An 18,655-nucleotide genomic window follows, 5' to 3' on the forward strand; every position below is an offset into this window, starting at 1 on the left:
ATCCTTCAAGGTTGAACCTTAGAAAAAATTCTGAGAGGAATGAATTATGAATAAAATTTTAAGTTTAACATGGCAAAACCAGGTACATTTCCCCATAATAAACTATTGTATCATCTAGAAAAGTCTGCTTAGTTTCTATGAATAATATTTGATGTTTTTGCAGGGGAACAAAGTCTTCTGTAAGATGTTCTGTATACACCTGTTGTCTGACTTTCAAATCTATGCAGCTTTAAGTGCAGAAGATGCTACTGCAATCAGTTGGCCGTTGCACGACAGGGCCCAAATGTGATAGATTTTTTTTTTTTTTCCATTCCCTCCAACTATTTCAGTACTGTCTATTATGTTTGTCCAAATCTTGGGTTTTTTCCTCACCTGTGAGTAATCACAATCACAGAACCACAGAATGTTAGGGATTGGAAGGGACCTCGAAAGATCATCTAGTCCAATCCCCCTGCCGGAGCAGGATTACCTAGACCATATCACACAGGAACGCGTCCAGGCGGGTTTTGAATGTCTCCAGAGAAGGAGACTCCACAACCTCTCTGGGCAGCCTGTTCCAGTGTTTGGTCACCCTCACCGTAAAGAAGTTTTTCCTCATATTTATGTGGAACCTCCTGTGTTCCAGCTTGCACCCATTGCCCCTTGTCCTGTCAATGGATGTCACTGAGAAGAGCCTGGCTCCATCCTCATGACACTTGCCCTTTACATATTTATAAACATTAATGAGGTCACCCCTCAGTCTCCTCTTCTCCAGGCTAAAGAGACCCAGCTCCCTCAGCCTCTCCTCATAAGGGAGATGTTCCACTCCCTTAATCATCTTCGTGGCTCTGCACTGGACTCTCTCTAGCAGTTCCCTCATATATGTACTCATTCCTCAGGTCTCCCTCTCCCTCTTCCCTCCAAGTTGAGCCTCTCCAATGCCGTTAGCTGGTGTCATCCTTCAGGCTACCTGTGCCGTTTTTACCTCTAAATCAACTGAAAATAGCCAAACTCCTGTGGTCGAAATTTTCCAAAAAGAAAATCCAGCCTGACACATGGACCTCATACAAATTTTCAGACTGAATGGTTTAAGACTGTTAAGAACTTAAGCAGCAGAATAGAGTGTCTCTAGCAGAACAGATATTAAGCATTGAGCAACTTATGCCTTTTCAGAGTTTTCAGAGTTCTTTGTACATGAGCACTATTGTTTACTATACTTCAGGGTACTCAAATTTGCTATAATAGCAAATGAGCAAAACTTCACTCATGTCTATTTCTTAAATGGCTACCATGGTGGAAAATCTTATAAATGTGGGATTATTGATCTGGAAATATGTTTTGAGTATTTTGTGAAGGTAAGTGAAGAAGATTGTCATGTACAGCATGGTTTGTATGAACTTTTGTGGTATGTACATTGCAATTATATTTGACCTGGGTTTTACAGTAATGGCCTTTGCTTTCCTTCTTCCCCTTTCCCCTCTCGTGTTCAACCTAAACCTCATTGATTTCTGAGGGGGCTTTGCCATTGACTTCAATGGTGTCTGATTTAGGGTCTAAAAGCTCAGTGCCAAACTACATTTGCAAGACTAGGAATGAGCTTGGGGTTTCTTTAAGTGATATTTTCAGTAGCAAGTTGTCAGTGAAGTCGGGAACTAACAGTTTAGGAGGAGGTCCCAAAAGGGTACTGCCCTCCCCATTTTGACTCTCTTCCCCTCCTATTTTGTTTCTCATAGACTGGGAATGACAGGCAACCATTTGCTGTCTCACCGGCAGTGCCTCTGGAATCAAGCTGCATCAAGAGAGGTTCTTCACAGAGCTGTTTCTAGGATCTCTTGTTAAGTTCTTGATACAAAAGGTAAGATCGAAGAAGAATGAAAGGAATTTTCCACTTAGTAAAATATGAAGCTGTGAATGGAACTATGGTTGTGTAATTAAATGATTACCTCAAGAGTTTGAGTTAAAAAGCTTGTTTTCTTGACCAGCTTTCTAGAAAAATAACTTTTAAACATGATTTTTTAAAATGTTCTGAATATTTTAAATTATCATGAGCTTGTCACTTAAAGCCAGTAGCCAAAGTTGTGTGGTGTGTTTGTGTATTTTCCAAATATGAAAAAATGTATGGGAATATTGGAAAAGGAAGGATAAAATGTTGCATGTATGCTGTTATTTTAAAAAGTTTAACTTATCTCCTGTTACTTGGCTGGATTTTGCATCTAATGCAAGGAAGGTTTATGTGAACGTACATTTATCATCTCAGTGTTGAAAATACTGAATTACTGTACAAGGCAATTTTATACAATTATTTTTGATTTTAAAATATAAAAGGCACTTGTTTATAAGTGAGGGGTAATGGAGGGCTGTTACATTCAATATAACGCTCATATTTCAAAAACTTCATATATACTAAGACAAATTTCTGTTATGTAAAATCTATTTGAATTCCTCGTATTAAAGGCAAGAGCTATGTTCAGAGCTAGTGAAGCCCACAAGACTCCAACTGCAAAGAATCAGGCCTGATGACAGGCATTTAAAAAAACCCACATAATGAATTGTTGCTGTTCTTTCCTATTCCTAATCAGCTGGTCATGACTGCTCCACCTTGGAATGCTCTTTAGCCAAAATGGGCAGGAATATCTTTAGTCTTTATTTCTGAAGCTGTTTCACCAGAAATGATTTATCAACTAAGCAGGGCTTTTCTTCTGAGCCACATTTTGATTTGAAACTGATTTTCTGAGTTGATAGAGGAAATAGGGTGCCATGCAGCACCAGGAGCCCAATTGGCAGAATTAATCTGCGTGTCAGAGGTCTGACCATGTATACAGGCATGGTGCGGGGGGATTATGGTTTTGCTCAAATACTGTTTTTCTGGATTTTAGATTGTGCTTTTGTAGGTGCTAGCTAACTAGCTGCTTGCCAACATCTAAAATTAGGCAGTTTCTGAAAACAATTTCTCTTTTATATTCATGCATATCTCAAAATTAATATGTGCTTAAGAAGTAGTGATCACATATGCTACCCTTAATTCTGGAGTGGTTTTGGGCATATCTGTTGACAGCTGAGAAGAATTATTATACTGGACAAAACAAATAATGCAAACCTTTATATAAATTTGAAAATAGTTACATAAAAACGTACATGATGGTGAAGCATCCTGGAGTAATGCATGGGTACGAAACAACAAAATCTATGGGCAAGAGTAGCAGCTCTACAAAGAGAAGGGAAAAACATGGTTTTTTACCTCATTGCAACTAAGAGATAGACATTTGTTAAGCAAAATAGTATAGCATAATGTTGCAATAGATAACCCCCGGCAAATAACAAAAAGGGGAAATGAGGGGATTACATTTAACAAAAATAAAATTTAAAAACCTTTTAGTATCACATCATGGAAATTTTTGTTGTCCATTTGTTTTGATGAGTTGAACAATATCCTATTTTTAGTAGAAGGTCAACTTGAACTTTATTTAAACAGAGTCTCTGGTTCTGAATAGAGATAGGAACACTTCAAAAGTGATAACAAAAGGGAGGGCTTGGAGCCAGACCTTCTTAACCTATCATTACCAGCACAAGATAGTCATCCATGTAGCAATTGTGTGCCACTTAAATAGAGGTGCTCCTTCAGTGCTCAAAGTGCGTGCAGTGAAAATAACACAGAAACTCATGTGAAAGGTTTTTTTTTTCTTTAAGAATCTGAAATGAATCTAAAGAGTATTAGTGAAAACCTTTTATTTTTGAATGAAATGCTGCCATCTGATGTCACACTACATTCTTTTTTGTCTTTTTTTGACGTAAATGCTTTTTCAGTGTCTTAAATACTACAGTTGCAGTTTTGAGACCAAAAACTCCCAATACCTGCAAAAATGTACCTGGAAGAAGTGTTATGAAGATAGGATTGGTAAAGTATTTCTAAACCAAGCAGGATTGTTTTGATTCTGCTGTCACCTGTAATGGTGTATATCCGCTAGAATTTCATTGATGTCAGTGGAATTATTTAGTTTCCTACTAATATAATGAGAGCATTGTCAGGTTCACAAGTTTCCATAGTTACACTTGAGTGGAGAAGATTTTCCTTGCTGTGGCTGTAGGCTCAGGACCATAACACATATTTTTGGATAGCTGTTGGCTGAAAAGCAGAGTCTGGCATGCTAGTGCAAAGCCAAAAGCTCTGTAGTGGGACAGAGCACAGGATTCACACCTCTGCTGGAACGTCTCCTAGAATTTGTCAGTGTGTCAGCCGCTGGCTGGAAGGGCGTGCATTCAACCAAGGCAGTAATTTTGATAGTATGTTTAAGGGGGAAGAATGTATTAAGCTGACCTTACTAAGAATAAGAAGTACTATTATCTGGGTAACTTTGAAATAGGTATGGAAGATGAGGTGATATTCTTTAGATTTAGTGTATTTGGAAACGTTTTACTCTTCTTAGCCTGTTTATTGGCCTCAGTTAAAGACAGTGTGAGTAAGGTCTCTAGTGACTAGACGGTTGTATCCCAGCACTCTGTCCCTGATTCTGCCACTGGCATTCTGTGTGATCTTGAGTAAATAATTTTTCCTCTGTGATTCCATTTGCTTATGTGATATTGGAAGGTGACCTCTGCTTGGAAAAAGTGCTTTGATGGAATGCACTGTAGAAGAAGTAGGCATGACTATGAAACAAGAAAAGAGAGCATGTTCAGAATGTTAGAACATGGGGAAAAATCTTCATTTGTTATCTCACTAGACATCAGAAAGTCTGCATGAGACAAGTTTGCTGAGGTGTAATGCTTTCCGCCATCTCAAATGTTTTTATCTATAAACCTTAATTAAAGCTTGTGCCGTTAGGTCAGTCATAACCTGTTCCTTGTCATGTGGATTCTCTGGTATCCAGCAAGAACTAGGCTTGCGCTGTGTTCTTTTCCTTGGTGGATTCATTACAAGGGATGATGTATGACACTATTTATGCTGAGAACTATGCTGAAGAACTTAGTGGAAATCTTCTGTCCTTGGGAATTTCATCTGCTTTTCAGATGTGGTTGAAATTGGCCAATGGATTAAAAAATTGCTCTAGGGAGAAAGTAGACACAGAATGAAGTGAAAGGGAATGTAAAAAAAAAAAAGTGTTGGGTGTGGTTTGGGTTTTTTCCCCTCTGTGTTTTGATCTCGCCTAAACACAAAGCCTGTTTAAATAAATTATCTCTTCTTTCCTTTGTGGTGTCTTTGCATTAACAGATGTGTTTCCTGTTACTAGTGTAAGAAGTGATAGAATCTGAGGTGATTAGAGTGTAACCTGTCAGCTTTGTATGGAAATTTAAATAATTAGGCAGCTGCATTATAGGTTTTCCCTTGTGTTAATTGGGCCAGATCCTTCCCAGGGTTCAGAGGGATTGCTCAATTCCATGGCATGGTCTGGCCCACAAAGTACTGCAGGTCTTCGAGCAAAAAAAGTCCATGCTGTTGTATTGCAAACAGAACTAGTACATTTTAGCATTCTGAATATCTTCTTTGATCTATCAGCTAGAGGATTAAAGAAAAATTCAGCAACTGTTTTTGTGGCTTCTATAAAACCTGATTTACACTTGCTGTACTGACTCTGTAGCAAAAGGACTAACAAATTTTATTCCCAGAGTGGTGTTGGCACCAACTGATGAAGCTGTATAACAAATATTGAAATTAAGAACACATAATAAAATATATTCTATTGCATATTCTCAGCAATATTTCACATCTTGGAAATCCTCAGGTGTCCTGTCCGTGTGTCTCTTGTTTAAAAATATTAATCCAGACTACTTTGTTTTAATATTTTTTCTTGTCTTCCCTGTTTTTTAGAAGGCAAGAGGCCTGTGCATTTTATGAAATTTATAGGATAATATATTGTGTGTCAGTGTAGAGTAACATACAATAGAAAAAAAAAAAAAACCCAGAGAAAACAAATTTGGTGCCAAGTGATTGGGTGAGAGCCTTATGAATCCCTTTGCTGTCTAGCTCAAAAGTCTGAGACCGAGTCATTGCCTCGAGACACAAGTTGGCATGCAATCAGAATGTGTGGGAAAACAGTAGCTGTGCTGAAAATTACGAGAATAAGCAGCAGAAGTATCATTAATGACATGTTTCGTGTCATCTAGTTGTTCCAAAGCTTTTTAGCTTTACGTTTTTTGGACACATTTGTGCTCTAGTATATAGCTTTAAGGATGCCCATCCCCCTGCCACCCCTCCAGCAGCCACTGTGTCCCGTCAGTCATCCTGAAATACACTGGAGAGCTTGTCAGGCAGTCCCTTGCAGATGCCTCAGAAGCCTAATAGTGAGCCATAGCAGTTGCTCTGAAGTTCCTAACACAAGGAAATTACATAGACAGTTGCTTTAGTGCTGAATGTGGACCATATGTATTCTAGGATAGGTGAGTGATGCCTTTCTAATGATCTAGGAGGAAATGGATTCAAAAGTTAATGTTTTCTAATTTATGCAGAATAACTTTGGCTCTGCTTTCTGACACTAATTAGTTTATCTATGCCTGTATACCGTGTGCTTATAGATGGTTTAAAAGCTGCAGGTACTATGTTCACATTGTATTGCAGATGGATACCGACTTTTGTTTTTCCGGTGTCTTTTTTTCTTACACCAAAAGACTCGGCAGTTTCAGTTCGGACACATCTGCTGAAAAAACAAAATTCTCATTATGTTAAAGTTTGTAGCACTTGGTAGGAGTGTGCAGGTGGTTGCTTTTCTGGCTGTTCTGAGACACAGTGTATCTTGTGACACATGCTTAGCAGCCTAAGTGTTGTAAGAGCTGCTGGTCTACAGTGCTGAAATTGCCTACTGTAAAGGTTAATATAACGGAGCGTGGGGTTATAGCAGCCTTTTACCAAAATACCTCACAGTCAAGATCCCTACTGTCATTAGAGGGCATATTATACTGGAGTAGACATATGCATTTTAAAAAAAACCCGACAAAACAGAAGATGGACTGTGATTCTCATTTTTTCCTGAGCCAAGCACCAAAATTTGTCATCATGCTGAAGATGGTCTGGAAGGACAGAAGTTCACTAAGTGCAAATATCAGAGAAAACCCCAGAAAGATCTTTACTGGCTGCATGTTTTTCTTTCTATCACCTATTAACCTTGCCTTGGTTTAAAAATCCTATTTAAATACAGATCAGCTAATATGGTAAATAACAGTTAAGGAGAGCCTGGTAAGTTAAAAATTTGTAGTCAGGGTATCAAAATAATTCAAAAATTTGTAGTTTTCACTGCATTGGCTTGTGGGCTTGTTTTCATATTTTGACTGCTTTGAGGAAGTTTCGGAAAGCATTAGCATTTTACTTTAAGAAAAAAAAAGGTCTAGAATCAGCAAGTGAGCCCTTAAGTAGGTTATTTATACCTTTCTATTATAATTGAAATTTTCAGAAACAATAATTTTTGCAATTGACTTTCAGTTAATGATAAGTTATGGGCCTGACCCAAGGCTAAAAGATATTGTTGAGTTCAAAAGCCAGTCAAGCCAGAGTTCCAGCAAAGAATAAAAATGCTTGTGTTAGACAATATGCTAATGTTGAAAAATAACAAATGCAAAAACCAAACAACGCAAAAGCCCAGAAAAGGGAAAGTCACAGCACATGGATTCACATTTTCTCATCGGCAAAAATGTGTTTTGAATTGTAACACTTCCCAAGTTTGAAACTGCTCAGTGGTAGGATTCTGGAGCACAGTGATCTCTAGTAAGAGGAAGTGACTATAATTACAACTACATTTTTATCTGCCAAATTTTAGAGAAGATGTGATCATCGTAGATGACTTGTAGTATAAGAAGTTTTGCTGTGAGAATGGAGAGCAGCTCTTACTGCAAGCAGCAAAGGTTTTATTCCTGAATTTTGAGTAAAGCAGTTGCTAACACCCTTTTGTCAAGGAATTGAGGGGAAGCCACTGCAAAGTTAGAGCATGAGTGTGTCTGCAGAAAAAATAACCTGAAAATCATCTAGTGATTTCTTCAAATCTCAGTAGAAGCATGAAGTGCTATCTCAGTCCAGTTCTTACCTGTCGCCTTGTAACTGATGTATGTCTTGACCAGAAAAAAATTCACAGCACCATGGATACCATCTATTTGCAACTGTTGTGATGAATTTCAAGAAGTACGTGTATACTGAGAGGCTTGTGAAAATGTCAAAGATAAGGGTTGTGAACCAGCAATATCATAAAGATTTTCTTAATGTGAATAAAAGGCAGCTTCATTGAAGTGTTGGCCAAAGATTTAGAGAACCAGTGAACTGCAGATGGTAAAAAAAAAAAAAGTGTGTTTTTTTGAGAGTGTGAAATGATGTGGTTTGGTGCAATCCCAGTGAAGCTGGAGGAGAATATCTTTTTGAATTAAAAGGCTTTTTGATCCAGGACTGGGCACAGCAGAAGCAGCTTTTCAGCAGTGTGGGTGCTTCTCTGCTGTATGTTCATAGGCTGCACCAACATGCTGATAGGCAGGCACAAACATGACACGCTGTTTGCCAGCACTGCAGAGCTGATCAAAGGTGCACGCACTAGTTTTCTTATGGGAGAGGCAGTTTAAGAAGCTATTAAATAGCAATGCAGTTTGGAATTGAAGCTAACTTAGAAGAGCAGGGATGTGAATGACATGCATTTGTGGCAGTCAGGGCAAGTTATTAGTACTGTAGGAAAGCTTACTTTAATGGGTTAAAAAGGATCACAGAATCACAGAATGTTAGGGATTGGAAGGGACCTCGAAAGATCATCTAGTCCAATCCCCCTGCCGGAGCAGGATTGCCTAGACCATATCACACAGGAACGCATCCAGGCGGGTTTTGAATGTCTCCAGAGGAGACTCCACAACCTCTCTGGGCAGCCTGTTCCAGTGTTCGGTCACCCTCACCGTAAAGAAGTTTTTCCTCATATTTATGCGGAACCTCCTGCGTTCCAGCTTGCACCCATTGCCCCTTGTCCTGTCAAGGGATGTCACTGATCCTGTCAACGGATCTCCCGTTAATATTTGCTGTCTTTAATTCAAGAGATTGTGTGGAGGTCTGAATGTCTGTGGGAATTTGGCTTCCAGGTTACTGATGGCTCCCTTGCTAGTATAGCGAATGGTGCTGGAAATAACTATATAGCTGTAGCTGTAAGAAAGCTTGAATTTTAATCTGCTTTGCAGACACAGAACCTTTCTGAATATTCATTGTTCAATAAAATGATGCAGTTAATAGATGTGGGCCCTTTGAGATTGCATTTTGTACTAGACCTCTCACTCTTGAGGTTTACAGACTTTACTTACATCATTATATATTTCCAAAGAATTATAAGGTTGAAAAATTGGTTTCACTTTTGTTTTTAGTTTCCATGCATAAAGAGCCAATGAGTATTAACAGTAAAAATCACTATAGATAAAAAGTAAAAAAAACCCACTTGCTTGTGTGAGTACAGAGTGGGCATGTCTTTGGCCTGAGATGTAATAAGCTCTCTTTGCAGAGCTCAGGTCACCAAGGATGTTATGTACACAATATAAAGAAACCAGGAGGTGTTGCACTTTCAGGATGGCCTAAGTTGTAGTTGTATGAAGCCCTCTGGGTGATTGTGAATTTGCCTCTTAGTGATTTCTCCACTAAACAGCAGATGGAAAGAGCCTGCCTTATTTATTGCTTTGTTGCATATCAAGAATTGATAACTTGACCATAACGAACATAGTGGGCTAGATGGACTCTTGATCTGATTCAGTAGGATATTTATTAAGTTGAATGTGCTTATAGATATTTTGAGTTCATTGACTTTTGATGTCTTTTGTCTCTTGTGATTCTCCTTGGTCTGAAATTCTGAAAACATTAGTTAAGCAAAGTTTGGAAATGAAATATTTTTGCTTTCTGGGAGCATGCCCTAACCGCCAGCCTCTACAGCTATGCTGTGGTTTTCAGCCTGTTCTGTTCACAGCTCGGTAAGTAAATAAGTATTTCACATTGAGTAGAACAGAACCAGCAGAAGATACTGAGTTATCCATCTCAAAGCACTTTGTAACAGTTGCAGTGAGGCTTTGAGAGTAAGAGGTGTGGTCTGTACACTTGCATAGCTACAACTTTATCGCCTGAGGGAGGATACAGAACAATTTGAGCTAGCAGGGGGTCTGGGCTCCTTTTCTGTCTAGGAATCATCACTCATTTCTGAAGCAGTGAATGATGAGGAGGTTCAGTTCCCTTCAAAAAGAGGGATAAGTTAAACTGGAGTATCAGTAGGTATCCTATCTACTGATTCATTGGACAGAAAGAGAACCACTGACATTGGCGATTTTGGGAGTCTCAAATTTTATTTCCTTGGGATTTGTTACACGTATCTAAAAGTTAAATGTGGAAAATATGGCCAAATCATTTGCAATGACATTTCTAGAGTTCTCTCTCTATTATTAATTTCCATGAAAGGAAAAGTGTAATTCTGGTCAGTCTGATCTCAAGTTTTTGTTCTCTTTATCTTTTGACTTGGAATTAAAACTGAAAAATCAGTTCTTTACGTATGCTGTCACCTGACTGTGTGCAGCTGAACCTGTGGCAACTTAGGGCTGTGACTAGTATAGCTTGTAATAAAGAATAAACTTGGCACTTGTATAACCTTTACTAAGAGTGGCAAAACCCTAAATTACCTTTAACCTTAATTCTTTAATTATCATTCATATTGTCAATGCTTGCAAGTGAAATGCGAATAACTATTCCGTGATAAACAATTTGTATCCATTTCCTCACAACTTGCTATAGAAACCCTAAACCTACTGTGTTGTATTAAATCAGTGCTAGGTTCACCAGAAGGTGACAATATATCTCTTTAGCTTGCACAGTTGCAGTACCTTATTACTTTATTATACAGCAGCAACGGTTGTAATAAGTCCTGCTTAAAAAGGTCAGATATCCATTATTTGTGTGTTTGAAGTATTTATTGTCTAAAAAGGCTTTGCTGAGCTATGTTTTATGTGAAGTTAAGTTACTGGAAAATTTAAAATGTCTTTTATTTTGGGACAATAATCAGTTGCATTCCTACTAAAGTACAGTTATAATTCTTTGTTGGCACACACACATTTCACTGCAGCTAACAGCCTGAACCATGGCCCAGTGAACTCAGTGAAAACCCTTAAATTAACATCAGTGGACTTTGGATCAAGCTCTTAATGAATCATTCATTCACTTTAAAGACCTTACTTAGCTTTACTTCCATCTTATTGACTTCAGTAATAGGCTTTCTTGACTTAATCTGTCTTGACACTTAGAAAATATTTGTTATTACAGGGTGTAAAATAACTAAATGTTTCACTTTATCCTGCTATTAATTGCCAGGACTTTTAAGGGCTGCTGAATAGATTTTTGTTCTTAAAGTGTTTATTATGATCACTGCGATTTGGCACGTGGAATAAGATACAGGTATTGTGCACATAGCATTAATGTTTTTGTTTTGTGATAAATTCAATAATGTAATATATAATTTTTGCTTTAAAGCTCCTTTTTATTGACTACTAGAGAACTTATATTTAAATTGTCCTTGTGTCAGATGACACAAGATGGTCAATTTAGATCGTCAATAGATGGTCAATTTAGAAATCTGGAAGAGAAGACAAGGAATTATATGTACTTTAAATCTATTATTTTACAGCTTATGCAAGTATCTGCGTATTTTTTCACAATTCAGAAATGCAGAATCAGAAAAATTCATTTTATCTCATGAAATCGTAAGTGTGTTATGGAACCAAGACTATACTCCCATAGGCACTCTCTGGGCCCTGACAGAAGGCAATGAGACTTGTGGTCGTGGCTAAGAATTGCTAATTGCTTATTGCAATTGTTTTTGTTTTGTACCTAGGTGAAATGTCCACAAAAGTACCAAGCATTAAACTGAAAATTGATCCTCGGGATCTGCAGATCCAGACGTTTACAGTGGAGAAGTTACTGGAACCATTGATAATTCAGGTATTTTAGCATTGCAGAAAATAAATTGGATAACCATAGTGGGAAGGGAATAAAGCTGAAAACTTTGGCTAAGGACACTATTATGAAAGACTTAGCCACAGCTCTTCTGTACTTGTAGTTTGCTCTGGCTCAGAAACTGCCCAGGGGGATCTGTCTTATTCCAGATTTGGTCATTCATTTAGTCACTTTCATTTTTGCAAATGCCACACAGTATATGATAGGAAATGTTGCAGGTTCTAGCTAGTCTCTTGTGCAGTATTATCTAGTGGATGTTTAAATGTAGAATACACTGCAAATGGATTCCCAGCACATGAAAAGTTTCATATTGTAAGTAGTGGACAGAGTGGAAAAGAAGAGCCTTGAAATCTGTAGGTGAGTTTCTTTATCTGAATTTTGAAAAAAATTGCTCTCTGTTGCATTTGAGAAGAGACGCCCTAAGAACAGTGCAATTGTTGCGTATTGTATAAACCTATTTTAGTACTTTTCCTTCAAACTAAAGAAAACTTGGACTGAGGGATTACAAAAATGTTTTCAAGTTTGTTGATAAAAATTTCTTTTTAGGAGAAGCAATTGTACTGCATATTCCAGTTCTGTTTCAAGTATTCACTGGTTAAATATGCAGTGCTTAGTCTGTTAAAGACTTTCTCAGTTGTCCTTCATTGAGTATTAGTTTTAATCCCTGCTTTTGCATTTTCAACATTTTTTCTGTCTCCTTCCCACTTAAAATGCAACTTGCCATTCCACAGTTCTGTTACGAAAAAAAAGCATTAATGATGAGAGGTGGAAAAGACAGACAAAATTATATTCTCTTCAAAGGAAAGCGTTTCCATTTTTAACTGACTCAAGGTTTTTAAAGACGCTTGAGAAGAGTTTTAAAAAAAAATAATTAGATGGTTTCTTTGTTTTATGCTGGAACTGTATTTCTTTGTTTTGTCAGGTTTCTTTGATCCTGCAAAACTCGGGCCAAAATTTGCATTTCTTCATCTCCTCTAAAAACACCCACAGTGTTGCAGCTGCCTAAGCACAGTCTGACCTACTGGTATACAAGAGAAGGTTTTAAAATGCAGTCTATCAAGACACCTATTCCTACTACTCTGAAATTAATTTTATAATCCATCCACATGTGATGCTCCAGCTTGACAACTTCCCACAAACCACTGAACTGTTAACTGAGGTTTTATACACCATCAATCACACCTAGGCAAAAATAAATAAACAAAGGCAGACAAAATGAGTGAGAGGCAGCTCAGTTAATAACAGCTGGATATGAAGTAATGATAAAAAGAAAAGCTTACTTTCCAAATAAAATAATCTTCCAGAAGGGACAAATGAGTAAGGGAGGAAAAGAAGATCAAGTCAAAAATAAGAAAAGAAATCTTGAAGATGATAATGCAAAATGAATAAAAGAAACTGCATGAGTTAGGGAGAGGCAAAAGTTTGAAATGGGGAAAATACAACTTTATTTGTTAAAGAGAAACTTATTTCAATTAATTAACTGATTTTTTTTAAAAGTAACTTTTCCTAGAACTGTTATAAAACGTAATCAGCATCTCTTCACTTTTCCTAGCTTTTAGAGCACATACAGCACTTCTGGAATAAACCAAAGATTTTTCCAACATGAAAGTCCAAATAAACATAGGAACCATCACACCAAACACACTCCTCATTTTATTGTCCTCACCTTTTCTCTCTGTATCCTTCTTCACTCCAATCATTATGTGCTGCCTCTTTAATTACAATCTGACTGTTCCCCTGTATCTGGTCACCACCCTTTAGCATCCCAGGTAAACAGCATGCAAAGGACTGGCTCCCAGTCATCAGAACAGTATGTGTGAGAAGAAGTGTGTTCCTGGAATAACAACATTTACCACATACCTAAGTGGCTGAGTGCAGTCAAATGAAGCCTGTGAGCTGTATGAGAAAAAATATTTTTTCCTTTAATATCTGTTCAAGTACAGCAATAATTATTTCAGTCTTAATTAAAATTATTTTATTTATCTGTTTTTTAAAAATAGAAAATTTGCAAATTGAAAAAATGGAAATAATAGAAAGTTGGTAGATATGTCCTTACCTTTTTTTAATAAGCTCTACACCCCCAATTTCTAAATGTATGTAAACAGAATAACAGCCAGAGTACAGTATTCAGTCTGGCTTTGCTCTATTTACCAACAGTCATCCTCCCAGTATCAGCTTTGTTTATTGATTGTTAACATAACCCATTTAACAAAAAGTTACTGTCTTGTAAGAGGCATTACTCAAAAAGCTTGGAAAGATTGTAATCAACCAACCATTGAAACTACTTCATAGCCATTCTACCTGACCATCTTCACAACCTGAAAAACAACAAAGTATTCTTTGTCCATTAGCAAGCGAAAGAAAATTCTGAAAGAAGTCACACCTTTCTGTACCTACACAAACTGCAGCAGAGCAGTGACTGCCATGTAAACACACACTCAGGCACCAGGAAGAGAGTACTAAATAAGCAGTGTACAGCTGTGACAAGTAGTTTGATCTACATCATCTTGGCAAGGCTGAAGGACAGTGATAAGCTGGCATCCTTGTGCTGTGTGTAATTGACTAATTAAATGCAGGTATCCCAACATCTTTGTTCTAAGTGCAATGAAGAGAAAATTCAAAACAGCTTGAGTTTCAAAATAGATGTTCTTTACCCGGTAACATATTGCAACAGAGGTCTTTTAACACCTTCTTAGTTATACGTATTTGCAAAGTGAGGTCAGGTCTTCAAGTAGCTCCTTTCCATTGCATTAAAAAAAGACATTTCTAATCCATGCCAAACAGAGATAAGGACGACTGCCTTGATGTAAATTGGGTACATGCTCAGACAAACAATCTTTCCTTAATTCTGGGTTTTTATCAGAGATGCACTCTGTCACGGAGCAATTAGTGTGAAGCAATCAGTAGATCGTAAAGCATTTTCACTCGCATAGCTGGTGTCTAATATTTGTCATGCTTGTGCTAGATTCACTCACAAAATATAACAGTTAATGTAATGGAAAATATCCTCTTGTTTTATCTCATCCTCAGAGACTGAAGTCTGTTTAATCTCTTTGCTATACTGTGTGATGATTACAGTTGTGGCTAGGTATAAATTTGCTTTTGTAGCAAACTATTATCAGACTTTTTTCCTTTTGAATTTACGTACAAGTAAAAGTTTTGAAAGATATGACTTGATGAGATTCATACAGCTTCATTAATTCATGCAGGAAACACTGTGTAACTGCCTTTGCAGTCATTGCATGTCGTATAAGCTGTAAATTTGCCACTTATTTGGATATTGTATCTAAAGCTCTCTATGTATACACACACACATGCTTAATGTGTTATATGTGTGTGTTTGTGTGTGTGTATACATAAGCAAATATTTGTAAGAGCTTTTCCTTTCCAAACCTCTTGTTTCTATCTCTTTATATTTTATACATACATACAAGCTAAGGAAACTTTATGATGGCAAGAGATAGGTAAATTTTACAGAATATGTAAACATCCATGTATTTTAGAGTCCCTTGCATCACTGATGAAAAGTAGGGAAGTTGAAAGGCATTTATTCTCACCTGTCAGCCACACCCACAAATGTTTGCTCACGCAGAAAACATACACTGTTGGTTTTAGTTCTGTGTATGGTGAGTTTACTTTGTGCATGCTGAAAGTGATTAACCAGTATTTATTTGTATGGACAATGCTTTGGATTTGAAACAGTGAGCAGGGGTTCTGCTGTTGTCGTTAGATCACTGAGTTCATGTCTCCTTTTTTCAAATGTCTAAGGGTTGCAGTTACACTGAACTAAATTTTAAACAAAAAAGAATGTTTTATGATTGATGCTTTGAAATACTTTTATATTAATATCAAAGTTGAACCAAATCTTTTGATACTCAAGGTACCAAGACATTATTTCCTTAACTACTGCAATATTAAAAGATTGTCTGTAAGGGCTGGTGGGAACTGAATATAGCATTGGAAGAACTGCTGCACGGTTCCTTAGCAATTCAGTATTTGGGATAACTGTGACAAAAAATCCCACCCCTTCAGCCTAGTAAATAGTGGCAATATCAGGCAACAACAACATGATTCATCTTTGCAACTGTGATGACATTATGGGCTTGAAAATCTCACTTAAATCCTTGTGGCTGTAGCTCCTACATAATAAGTGCTTGACAATGATTTCCATTGAATGCTGGGATATGTGCTGTGTATGGCAATAAGGTGGTGGTAATCACTGGGAAATGCAGTCGGGCATGAGCAGGATTAATGGGGATGTGTTTTTCTTTTTTCTTATAATGATATCATTTTGACTGTACTGCGTATTCTGCCACTACTGTACGAGCTGTGTGGACAAGTAGTTCGATTCTTTCTGTGTAGGATCTGCATAAAGTTTTTTGCATTCCTCATTGGGATTCTGTGTTAGAGAATTCAGAGTAGTTTTTCTGTATTGCTTGATCTCCACGAGCCAAGAACTACCTGTCAAATTTTGACTTGTATTTGAGATCAGAAGCTTCCTGTCAGTGATGCTGCTGATGAAGGTTCTAATAGTCAAGAGTTTTCACCTGCAGGAATGATTATTTTTCATATTTTTCCATTTATTTTGTTTCCTTTCCTCCTCCTCCAAAACATACGAATGAACAGTACATGGAATGGTATTTTACATAAAAAGGAGACTACAGTAAAAATCTGAGAAATAGAATACATTTTTTTGAATGGTGATTAAATAGTTAAGACACTTAAAAATGTATTTCACTCGGTAGGGTTTTTGGGGCAGCTTCTAATTTTTTACAGTGTTTTATGCCTTTCTTGTTGGAAGTATCAGCCAATAATCACTTTCACTCTTAAAAATATGACAATTGAAACTGCATTAAATAATCTAGAACTAACATTAGAGGGTTTGTAAAAATAAAAGATATTAAGATTCTTATTCCCAGTGCAACCTCTACCAGCTGGCTGATTTATGTGCAATAAATAATTTCATTTGCGTTCTTTGAGCCACAGGCAGAAAAATACCCAGGTCCCCTAACAATCTGAGCCAGAGATATTTATGTTGCTCTCTCCCTTGTGACAAGCCAAAGCAGTCGATGTCAAGTGGCTGGTCCTTTTTCCCCAAAAATTCCACATGAATGATGCAGGGGTCAGGACTTTTGTCTTTCAAAGATGTGTTTATAGAAATGCATCTAAGAGGATGTTTGTCAGTTACTTTTAAAAGCACTGGTTCATGAGAAGCACTAAAGTGTACGAATTCACGAACAAGATCTAAAGGTGAGCTAGGGCACAGCTAACACCACACTTTTGTTATGTACCTGGGACTGGAGCCCTTTTCCATAGAGCAGCTCAAACCACGAGCTGTACTGCAGCCATTAGCTAAGTTTGCTTGCCGGACTGAGAAGTTCATACACAGCTTTTGCTTTGCTTATACAATATTGTTGATGATTGCAATGCCATTTAATAAAATGAAGCAATTATATACATATAAAATGTGTTCATTGAGCTCCAAGACTGGATCTGTACTTAATATTATACTGTCCATGTGCTGGCACAGAGAACAGAATAGAAGGAGGATTAAAAAACATCAGTGATATTAATGAAAACAAAGTATGTTTTAAAATACCTATATAACACTTTTCTTTAAAATCTTTTATGAATCTTTCCTTAGTGTGACAGCTCAAGCAATGCCTTAGAGAACAGTCTGTTAGAAACATTCTGTTGGAGTGTGGAGGCTGTGCTCAGAAGATGAGGAATGTGGAGTGGGATGCTATATAAAAATAAGTTCTTTATGGATGTTGAAGTGCATTGTGAAAAAGTGTAATCTGGACAAAGCTGCAGTAAACTGACATTCTGGGTAAAACGATGTACAATTTTAATGTTGACAGCCCCCCAGAGAATTCTGAGGTGCCGAGTTCTGACCAGTGCGATCCTCCTCTGTAAGAAGAGAAAGCATTTTGAAATGTCTCTATACTCATTTTGGCCATTTGCTTCTGAGATAACTTGGGAGATTTAAGCCAGAAGTATGGGAAGATTCAGTGCTGATTATAATTCCTACCTTGGCTGAAGCCTCATTAGGTAGCATTAGTAGATTTTTTTTTTTTTTTTAATCATGAGGAAATTTTGAAATACACAGTGTCAGGAGTTTGCATCAGGGTTAATATGACAGTGAGATTTCTATGGACTTTGTTTTGATTATACAGAAAGAAGAATACAAAAATGAGGCATACTAAGTAAAATTATCTGTCAAAATTGATTCAATAGTTTTGCCCATTCTCAGTATGTATGCTGAGCTTGCCTGTCTCTCTCTAAAGCAGGGGGAATCTCATTGCTTGTTCTCAACTATATTAAGTTGATTTTTTTTTTTTAAATTCAAGAGCAATATAAATTCACTTATTATGGGGCTTATACCACTATTGTCTTTTTTTTGTTTGTTTCTTTTAAATGTAGGTTACAACACTAGTGAACTGTCCACAGACCCCTTCTAGTAAGAAAAAGGGCCGTTCCAAAAGAGCTCGTGTCTTGCTAGCTTCTGTGGAAGAAGCCACTTGGAATCTGTTGGACAAGGGGGAAAAAATTGCCAAGGAAGCAGTTGTGTTTAAAGAGGAACTTCATGCAGCGCTTGCTGATGTCCAGAAAGAGAGTAAGTATACGACAAATAATTTAGACACCGCAAGGAATTAGTTTAACCGTGTAACACTGGTATCAAAATTAAGCTAGGATATCCATGAGAAATATGTTTTGATGTGCAAACGTATGAACTTTGAGTTGTCTAATTGT

At 37.3% G+C, this 18,655-nt stretch overlaps 1 protein-coding gene across 3 annotated transcripts in view; it reads left to right on the forward strand.

The window, feature by feature from the left end:
* Positions 1-1,818: 1,818 nt before the first annotated feature.
* Positions 1,819-18,655, forward strand: part of CTNNA3 (catenin alpha 3) — a 515,833-nt gene continuing 498,996 nt past the window's right edge. For 2 of the 3 annotated variants that reach the window (XM_068416488.1, XM_068416490.1), the window contains exons 1-3: positions 6,236-6,351; positions 11,781-11,887; positions 18,326-18,518. In XM_068416488.1, coding sequence (XP_068272589.1) covers positions 6,336-6,351; positions 11,781-11,887; positions 18,326-18,518 — 316 coding nt within the window. In that variant the 5' untranslated portion in view covers positions 6,236-6,335. Of the gene's footprint in view, positions 1,835-6,235; positions 6,352-11,780; positions 11,888-18,325; positions 18,519-18,655 lie in introns of those variants that run through there. The other variant, XM_068416489.1, reaches the window with a different exon arrangement.

This window comes from Nyctibius grandis, chromosome 20 (assembly GCF_013368605.1).
Source record: "Nyctibius grandis isolate bNycGra1 chromosome 20, bNycGra1.pri, whole genome shotgun sequence".
NCBI classification, from domain to species: domain Eukaryota; kingdom Metazoa; phylum Chordata; class Aves; order Nyctibiiformes; family Nyctibiidae; genus Nyctibius; species Nyctibius grandis.